Source organism: Talpa europaea (genome assembly GCF_964194135.1).
Source record: "Talpa europaea genome assembly, chromosome: 12".
Lineage (NCBI taxonomy): Eukaryota > Metazoa > Chordata > Mammalia > Eulipotyphla > Talpidae > Talpa > Talpa europaea.
The window spans coordinates 5,903,980-5,914,320 of NC_140079.1; the positions used below are offsets into that span (position 1 = coordinate 5,903,980).

At 48.3% G+C, this 10,341-nt stretch overlaps 1 protein-coding gene across 1 annotated transcript; it reads right to left on the bottom strand.

The window, feature by feature from the left end:
• Nucleotides 1–993: 993 nt before the first annotated feature.
• LOC311180684 (CD209 antigen-like protein C) lies at nt 994–3,370 on the bottom strand (the record flags this gene model as incomplete). The annotated part of the gene is made up of 7 exons (XM_084248595.1): nt 994–1,135; nt 1,507–1,619; nt 1,915–2,066; nt 2,282–2,359; nt 2,609–2,671; nt 2,942–3,028; nt 3,331–3,370. The coding sequence occupies 7 exons, from the start codon at nt 3,368–3,370 to the stop codon at nt 994–996; spliced, it is 675 nt and encodes a 224-aa protein (XP_084104721.1).
• Nucleotides 3,371–10,341: the final 6,971 nt, after the last annotated feature.

Consider the following 10,341-nt stretch of genomic DNA (forward strand, 5'->3'; position numbering starts at 1 on the left):
AGGCAGGGGGAAGTGAGGCGGAAGGGAAGGGAACACAGAAGGGTGTGTTCACAAGCAAGCCAGCTTTGCGGGTCTGCAGGCCCAGTCCTGCTTCCCCAAGGGCCAGCGGGGGCTTGAGCCGCGCATTCACACCAGTCATTGAAAGGGCTGCTCTGGGGCCGTGGGGGGTCATCATTCTCTGACATCCTGGCCACCTTGCATGTGAGCAGGGAGGCTCCACTGACATTCAGGGGCTACCGCTGGACGTGGGGGCATCTCACCAGACATGTTGCCTGTATCTGTCAGCTTAGGCCACACGGTGCCGCAGGAACGACAGCCCCATGCAGATCAGAGCAACAGAAGCGATTTCTTGCTCATGTTCCAGGGCCATGATGGTGGGCTTCAGACCACCCAGTCCTCGTGAGCCTGAGATGTTCCTTCTAATCTTTGCGCGTGGTTCCATTGGCTTCATGCAATTTGGGAAGAAAATCATCAAGCCTTACTGAAGGACATTGGCTCATTAATGAACAGAACATACGTACAAACATGCACAAACATATATGACTATGTCTATTCCCACCAAAAATTACAAATTGATCGAAAATTGTATGTGGGAAATAAAATACACGGTAGTAGAGAAAAACACCGAGCAAAAACAACGTCCTAGCGCGCATCAAACACACTATCAAACTACAGAAACTGAAGCGGCACCCAAGGAGTGACAGGAAGCCCAGCGGGACACACATGCAATGGGGACTTTATTTAAGGGAGGGGTCGGGCCTGGAGATAAGAGGAGGAGGCTGAGCCCACAGTAAGGAGAGGGGTGTCTCTAGCCTGTGTGGGGTGGGCATGGAGCAGGAGGAGGCGTGTCTCAGGGTCTTTCAGGACCTAAAGATCTCAGTTTAGGAAGAGGAAACAGAAGAAGGTGGGGCCCAGAGCAGCAGGCAGGACAAGCCCAAGTTGCCTAATCACAGCTGGAGGGGGCAGGAGGGGGGGCTGCAGGGACAGTGTCCCTCAGGGGACAGGGCAGGGAGATGAGGGCATCTCGCAGATCCAGGCTTTTTCTAAATGACATAAGCCGTCGTTCCAGCCGTCATTGTACAGCTCCACGCAGTCCTCGTCTCCGTGGTTGTTGGGTTCTCCTTGTTTCCAGAAGCTGTGACCACCATGAGAGCTGTGAGCCCCGCCCCCCAGCCACTGTCCCTGCACCCTTGGGCAGCACCCTGGGGCCACACTTGCTGCCACTTGGCTGCAAAATTGCAAGTCCAGCCCCAGGCAGGTGGGGGACTCAGAGGCAGGCTTTTCCTCACGGCAGACTCAGCTCAGGCGCCGCAGTCAGTGCTGGGATTCCCTGAAGCCGAGCCTGAGTCAGAGCTCACACTCCCGCCGGGGGAGGAGCCAGCCCTGCATTTCCACCAGCCCCTCGGGTGACTCTTTCCAGCCCAGAGTCTGAGCAGCCCTGGGGTGGGGTGTAGGACGTTTCCCTGCTCACCCCTCTCGGGCCACGGCCTGGGGGAGGGCGGTTACCTGAGACCCACAGGTGTGCCGTCCACCCATTGCCACGATCCCTCAGTGTGGCGGTCACTGAGGCCGATCCAGGTGCGCTTCTCATTTCTTATTTCCCAAGACTGTAGGAACTTCTGAGGGGAGATGCGGGGGCGGGGGTACAGGAGAAAGGCCCCTGAACACCACCAGCTGGTAGCAAGCCTCCTAGGGGGTACTCTCTGCTCTCTAGCCTTCCTGTGTCGTCCCTTCTCATCTGAAAGAGGGCTCAAGGGCTTCTCAAGTCCACCGTGGCACTTCTTACAGGAAGCCTTCTCTGACTGCGTCTCGCCCCACCGCCAACTACCCACAGGGCCTCCACTGTTGAGGGGTAGAGAAGGTGCAGAAACAGCGTGTTGACCAGAGGCCCAGCCCCAGGCGGGACCTGCGCACCTGCTCGTCAGCAGTGTTGACCACCACCAGCTGGGCGCTCATGTCCTCACAGGCGGACACGGAAGATTCCCAGGTGCGCTGGGACCGGGAGAAGAGGTAGCAGCTTCCCTGGAAGAGCTCCCAGTGCCAGGGGCAGGGCCGGCACAAGCTGACTGGGGAGGAGGGTGCACTGGGTCAGACAGGTCACTTGGCTCCCGCGCCCCCTGGCCCTGCATCTGGGTACCCCCAGCCTGGCCCTGCTAGCTCTGTCCCCAGGGCCCAAGAGGAGGCTCCCAGCTCCGCCTGCCCTCCTCACACTGGGCAGCCTAGACGGTGGCCACAGCCCCCCGCTGCCCCCAGCTGCCCCCGCCGGGGCGTCTGACCTCACCTAGGCTGGCGTTCATCCAGGCCAGCTGCTGGCGGAGCGTCGCCAGGTCTGCCCGTATCTGCTCTTGGGAAACGGCCACTGGAAGGAAAGGGCTCAATTTTTAAGCGCCCACTATTTGCTCGGGGTGGACTGTCCGGAAGAACGTTAGTTGACTCTCCCCCTGACGCCAGAACCCTTCCACACGAGAGCCGAGGCTCTGAGGGACGGGCCGGACTCCACCTGCTCCCCTCACGCTCCCCGCCTCCCGCCGCCCCTGAGCCCGAGCCTGCCCGGCCCGCAGCCGCAGAGCCTCCTCCGCTGCGCCCCAGACACGGCCCAGCCCTTTACCCGCACTGAGGCTCCTCCGGCGGCCCCCGGCCTCCCTCTGCAGGGACTGCTGCACCCTGGACACTGCAACGGAGCAGAGAAGCCCCCTTCGCGCGCGCCGGACAGCAGGGCCTGGGCCCTCCGGTGCCCACGTGTCTCCCGGCTGAGCCTCCCACGCGGCATGAGCGGCGTTTCACACCCAGGCCCGGAGGGGCAGTACCCGCCACGATCACACCGGAGGGACACGAGCCCGACACGGCAGCCTCCGTGCCTCCGAGGACCGTGGGAGGGCAAAGGCCGTGCCAGAGGGAAACCCAAAGGGACCCGGGACCCCACGCCCAGCCCCTGACTCGCCTTGAACCAGGATGGTCACCAGGAACAGGAAGAGGCCCACAGAGGCCAGAAGCAGCACCAGAGAAAGGGAGCCCCGCGTCAGATACCCTGAGGGACCCGGGACAGAGAGAGCTGAGAGCTCAGGACAGACCCTGCCCACTGCCCGAGCTGCAGAGGGCATCCAGCCTCCCGCCCATCCTCAGCCTCCGCCCTCGCACCTGCCAGTCTTCTCAAGTAGCCAAGCGGACCAGCAGACCTCTGGGCCCCAAGCATGTTCTCTAGAAGGAGTAAACACCCTCAGCTGAGCTGTGACACCTGCCGAGCCCAGCTCTCGGGACTGCGGGTTGGAGGCCAGCCCTGGACAGCCCAGGACCCTGGGGACCGTCCTCCCAACCGCCACCCAGCCTCACCTTGGTCGCCCAGCTCCATGGCTTTGTACATCTCAGCCATCCTCCCTGCTCCCTGCCCTGTCTGGTGCCTCCTCTCTGGGCTTTGGTATTGATAGCCCCGGGCGTTGCCCTCTCAGCTGCTCGGCAGATCCTTGCTCTTCAACTTAGAAAGAACAGGGAACTGGATGTGGACTCCACTTCCTCCCAAAAAGTTGGGGGAGACCTGAAATGCCGACACAGCTGGGAGGGTGGGGCATCTAGAAGGCCCTGTTTTGCCTCTACTCAGTCCTGAGAATTTCACCTAATTGAAGCCTCAGTTTCCTCAGCTGTGAGAAATTGCCCTGCTTTATACTATTTCCGTGAGGTCTAATACAGGTGATAGAAACAGACATAGACGGATCGATCCGCAGTCGTGATAGCCCCTAGCATGGGCCCCACACTTTTCCCCACGGGGAAGTGTCAATTAGGGGATACTGGCAATTCTCACAATAGGCCTGTGATAAGGCTTTAGTTACTATCCTACTTTATAGTGGAGGAAATTGAGAAACAGAGAGGGCAACAACTGCCTGGGACACACAGCTGATAAGTAGTGGTGCTGGAAGCTGGAGCCAGGCAAGCTGACCCCTGTGTCCCTTCTATAACCACTACACCGCGCTATTTTCTTTTCTCTTTGTAATTACTCAGTATTTTGTACAGTCAGTTTGGAAATTATGTACATCCAACTTTCAATTTATGTATGAAATCCCCATTTTCCATCTGATTCAATTATTTATATGTTACTATTTTTTAATCTAAAGTGAGTATCTTGTGGACAGAAATTAATTGCACCGCCATTTTTCTTCATTGTGTCCATCTCTTTTTTTTTTTTAAAGATTTATTTATTTACACAAGCACTGGGGTACAGGACAGAGGCATGGGAGGGCGAGAGAACTCACCAGAGCCAGAGCAGGAAACAGAACAGGCAGAAGGACCAAAGTACACTGCTGAAGGGAGCAGCAGACAAGACAGGAGAGGTCTGCCTCGCCATGTGGGAATCTCCCTAGCCAGCCAGGAATTTGAACCAGTGCTGCGGAGGCTGCAGACAGCCTCCCAGCACTGTGCTCAACCTGCTGCACCATTGGGGAGGCCCTCCATCTCTGTCTTTTAATGAGAGTTTAACCTCTCTATATTTAGTGTAATTGCAAATAAGATAGGGTTTAATATGCCATCTTGTTCTATGTTTTTGTATGCCTTATATCTTTTTGTAACCTTAATTCCACCATTACTTTATTCTTTTACATTTAATAGATGTTGTCTAGTGGATCATTTTAATTCTCTTTTTTCTCTTACTGTATATTTTTGAATTATTAGTGGTTGACTTTATGATTACTGTTAACATGTTAATTTATAACACTCTAATTCTAATAAATTCCAACTTAATTTTAAAAGTATACAAAACTTTGTTTCATATCATTCCTATATCCTCCCTTTATGCTGCTATGATCACACGTTATATCTTTATACATGTATGGCCATCCAATTAGATTTCTAATTACTGTGCTACGTTAACAAATTATAACTATTGTATTGTATGATGTAGTTGTGTTAAATCAGAGAGGAAAATAAGGAGTTAAAACAAAATATACATTTTTACTGTTTTTTATATTTATCTATGTATTTATCTTTATTTGGTGCTCTTTTGTCTCTGTGTGCATTTGAGTTCCTCTCTCGTGATCTTCTATTTCATCCCAAATGACCCCTTCATTTATATTATTGTTCTAAATGTTATGTTAATAAAATAAAATGTTGGGCCTTCCTAGTGGCACAAGGGGATAAGCCTCAGGACTATGAAGCTATCCACAGCTACTGCAGCACAGCACGAGTTCAATCCCCAGCCAGGGAACTGACCCACACAGTGCAGCAGACCTCTTCTGTCTCACCCACTGCTCCCTTTAGCAGTTTATTTCAGTAGATCTGCCTTTTCTGCTCCCCACTCTGTCTCTTGTGAATCCTCTCACTCTTCTGGTCCTCTGGCCTACACCCCAGCTCTTGCATGCATAAATAAATAAATATTTTTAAAAATAAAATAAAATGTTATTTTATTGTACTAAAAGTTCTAAGTGTAGAATATTTAGATGTTCTACATCTAAATCTATGTATATTCATAAAATCTACCATTTTAACTGTACAACTCAGCATCATTGAGTACAATCACAATGTTGTGAATGTTGTACAGTCACCACCTTTCTATCATTTCCAGACATTTTCTTTTTTTTTTTTAAGTGAAACTTTTTTTTTAAAGATTTATTTTATTTTATTTATTTATTTATACAAGCACCGGGTACAGTCAGAAGCGCGGGAGGGTGAGAGTATCCACCAGAGCCAGAGCAGGGAGCAGCGCAGGCAGAAGGACTGAAGTACACTGCTGGGGGGAGCAATGGGCAGCAGGGGAGGTCTGTGCGCCATGCGGGACCCTCCTCCGTTGGCCGGGGAGCAGCCAGGGATCAAACCGGCGCTGCAGAGGCTGCGGGCAGCTTCGCAACCCAGCGCTCAACTGCTGCGCCACCGGGGAGGCCCTTTTTCTGGACATTTTCATTGTTCGAAAAGGAAACCTGGTAATTCTTAAGCAGTCACTCCCAATTCCCATATCCACCAGGCCCAGAAACCACTAATTTTCTCTCTGTATTTATGGATTAGCTTATTGTATATATTTACTGTAAAAAAGATTCATACAACACCCTTTTGTTTCTGACTTCTTTATTTAACATCTTCAGTGTTCATCCATGTTGTGGCATATGGCAGTCCTTTATTCCTCTCTAAGGTTGAATCATATCGTTGTGCTGATATGAAATTTGTGGTTGACAGGTTTGGGTTTTTTTTTTTTTCCAGCATTTGGAATAATTCATCGCACTGCTTTCTGGTCTCCATGGCTTCTGATAAGAAAAAAGTTAATTTCATTGAGGATGAAATGAAATACATGATGAGACATTTCTCTCCTACAGCAATCAAGATTCTCTGTTTTGTCTTTGTCTTTTAACAGTTGGTTATGTGTCTAAGTGTTGAATTCTTAAGTTTATCCTATTGGAAGTTCATTGAATTTGTGTATGGATAGCCTAACTCTCCTCATTAAATTTTCAAAGTTTCAATGTCATTATTCTTCAAATATTCTTTCTGCCCCAATCTGTCCTTACTCTCCTTCTGACACTCCCATGATTCATATGTTGGCATGTTAGAGGCACCCCAAATTATCGGAGGCACTGTTAATTTTTCTTCACTCTTTTCTTCTTACTCACCACACTGGAAAATCTCAATGGGCCTAACTGAATTTTTGCCAGTCCTTTCTTTTACTTGTCCATTCTGCTATTGGGCCCTCTAGTAAAATTTCATTGCACTTATTTTATGATTCAGCTGCAGCATTTCCATATGGTTCTTTTTGATAATTTAGTTTTTATATTATATTCTCTATTTGGTGGTGTATTGTTCTTATACTTTTCTGTAGATTTGAGATGTGTATTCCTTTAGTTTTTCTTAAACATATTAAAAGTAATAAGATTTAAAGTCTTTGTCTAGTAAAGCCAACATCTGAGCCTTCTAAGGGATAGTTTCTATCCCCTGTTCCCTCCATGTCTGGGTAATGTGTCCTGATTTCTCTATAGGTCTCCTAATTTTGGTCGCAAACTAGATATTTCACATAATAAACAGCAACTATGGAAATAAGTCACCCTCTTCCAAAGATTTGCTGCTACTGCTGTTGTAATTGTTGATTTTTGTTTATTAAATGAGTTTTTTGAACTACTTCCCTGAAGTCTATATTCGCTGTCATGTGTGGCCACAAAAAACTCAGCTAGCTTGGTAGTTAGCAGATGACTGGAAAGAGATTTCCTTGAATGCCTGAAAGGAAAATTCTCCTAGCCTTTGCCGAGAGTCTCTGTGTGTTCAAACACACATTCAACCCTCACCCAGGAAGTGTGCATGTGAGGCTTATTCCATGGAGCCTCAAAGCCAGCCAGCCACAGAACTTGGGGCCGCCTCCCACAGCCTGCACATGCACATGACCTTCCACATTCCAGGGATGTGCCAAACCTTTCAAAGTCCCTGATGACATCTCATTCTTTAGAATTTTCTTTGTAAGATATTTGATTAGGCTATTTATTTGCCTCTATGGTCATCCATGGCCATGTGCATTGGAGGAGGTCCTGAAGAGGCCATGACCCAGAATTGACCAGGGTGAATGGCCCCAGGCAGTCAGAGGCAGCTCACCCTTCCCCCCACCCACAATCTGTTCTACCCACCATTGCCGCAGTGGGGGACTGTGTTCAAAAACAGTCTTGCAAGAACAACAATTGGCTGAAACCATCCAGATGGTTTAGAGAGCTGAGGCCTCGCGAGAAACTCCAGAGATTCTGGTGGGCACATACGAACATCTACTCACCCTGAAGCACATCCACACAGGGACAAGTGTGCCCCCTTGCTTATTAAAATTGCCTCCTACCAATCTGATATGATCTACCTCCTCCTTTGGCCTCTCCTTACCCACTGTATTTGGGGGGCAATTGATGGACCAACCTCAGCCAAAGGTCATTAAAAACATTTCTCCTGAGCCCTGAAGCTAATGCCCTTGGGCACAGAGTCACTTTGAACAAGTGCCCTATGAGGAGAGGCTTCAGCCCTGGAAAGTTCAAGTGAGGACAAGCCTTTTGGATGGGGTCTCCCAGGTAACCAGCAGACAGGGCAAATAGTGACCTTTCCTGAGGAATGGGGAGTTCTTCTCCCTCCTGGACCAAGAATGTAAATGTTCATTGTCAAGGATACATCTGAAGCTGGGGAGAGGGAAATGGATCCAGGGTAACTAAATATCCTCAAAGCTCAGTTTGCTGAGATTCTGCTTTTTATTGAAAAAGTGTTCTCTGAATTACTGGAAGCCTTTGGTTGATTTCCAGAGTTCTAAAAATGTTGATTCTGACAGATTTTGCAATATTTCCATTGTCTTTATGGAAAGACAAATTTTCCTCTGCCATTTTTGCTGATGTTCTCTTTATTTTTGGTGTCTAACTTCTCTTTGATGTGGCCAGTGGAACCCTTTCATGCTGGCTGTCTTGTCTCTTTGACACATGCCTATCAGTTTTCCTTCTTTCCCTTGCCCACCTAGAAGTTCTGGGCTTTCCCTGTGACAACTCCAGAACCAGTCATTTTTCCAAAGAAATGTGGTTGCTTCTAAGTAAAGATGGGATTCTGAAACCAGGATCTGGGTTTTAGCATGCTTTTGCTGGGGAATACAGGTCTCTCATCCTTTCAGTATACAAGTGAGAACACACACATATGCTCGTTTTTTTCTCTCCATATTTTAAATACCATGAGATCATACCAACACCTCCAACTAAATACTAATTTATTCTAGTACTGTCTATTAATCTTTGCTAACTCCATTCTCTGATGGTGGGAAATCCCATTTGTTCCCATTATTTTAGTTTTTTTTCATATTTAATTATTTATTTTATATATTTTTACATCATTTTCCATTTTTGCACAATGTATGCATTTTCATCTTGCTTATAGTCCCCATATAATTCCCACCCCCCTTTATTATATTGACCCTAATCCCTCCTCTCCTCCCCTCACCGGCCCCCCTGTAGTATATCTCTTGTTTATAGTTGCTTGTTGATTTTGATTTTTACTTTATTGTAATTAGTCTTTTTCCTGGTCCCTTATTTAGGTTTTCTAAATTCCTGCTATCAGTGAAACCATCCGGTATTTTTCTTTTTCTTCTGGCGTATTTCGCTGACCATGATCCCTTCCAGCTCCATCCATGGTGCTGCATATTGCATGAGTTTATCTTTTTTGATTGCTGAGTAATATTCCATTGTGTGTATGTACCACATCTTCTTGATCCAGTCATCTATTTTTGGGCATTTGGGTCGTTTCCATAGCTTAGCTATTGTAAATAGTGCTGCTATAAACATAGGGGTGCAGGTGCCCTTTTGAATTTATGTTTCTGTGTCCTTTGGGTAAATACCTAGGAGTGAAATTGCTGGATCATTTCTTTTTTTTTTTTTAATAATTGGCTTGAGGTTTCATAATTTTTTTTAAAGATTTATTTATTTATTTATACAAGCACTGGGTACAGTCAGAAGCGCAGGAGGGTGAGAGAATTCACCAAAGTCAGAGCGGAGAGCAGAGCAGGCAGACTAACGAAATACACTGCTGAGGGGAGCAGCAGGCAGCAGGAGAGGTCTATGCGCCATGTGGGACCCTCACCCGGTAGCCGGGGATCGAACCGGCACTGCAGAGGCTGCAGGCAGCTTTGCAACCCATTGCTCAACCGCTGCGCCACCGAGGAGGCCCTGCTGGATCATTCTTTTAATATATTTTTTAATTCCTTCAATCCACCTAAATGTAACCAAGCTCCCTTTTCTGCCACAATCCCCTGTCCTTATGGATGGCCTCCTCAAGGACACCCACCACCTCCCAACAGGCCAACAGATTTCTATGCTGTCCTTCTTAGCTCACTTGGACTCTGCCTTCCCAACACAAGCCACTCTCCCCAGGGATGCTCTCCTCACCAGGTTTGGACTCCAGAGCTCTAGTGGCCACCATTTTGAATACTGACTCTTGTCCTCCAAGGACTGACTGGCTCATTTACTCTCTCCCCTAAGAGTCTTGCATCCCTGCCAGCATCCCAACACACGAGGCCACCTGAGCTGGCATGGAAGCCATCACTGCTCTTGCCTCACCTGCGAAGGCTCCTTTTGTCTCTGAAATCCAGCTCATGAAGGCCCCTAGTACTCATCACTCTAAACTAGCTCTATTGTAAAGCTGTAATTTCCTTGGGTTTTTCTAGCTATCACCATGGAAACAAAGGTCTTTGGGGGCCTTCTGCAACCTAGCCAGAAGTCGGAGTCCTGCCAACGTTGCTTGAACACTTTATGTTAAATGCTTTTGGGAATGAGCTCAGTTAATCCCATAACACACTGTTGTTCCCATTTTACCTGTGAGTCAACAGAGTCAGACATTTCTTAACCTTCCCATCATGACCCATCAGCCTATAAACACTGG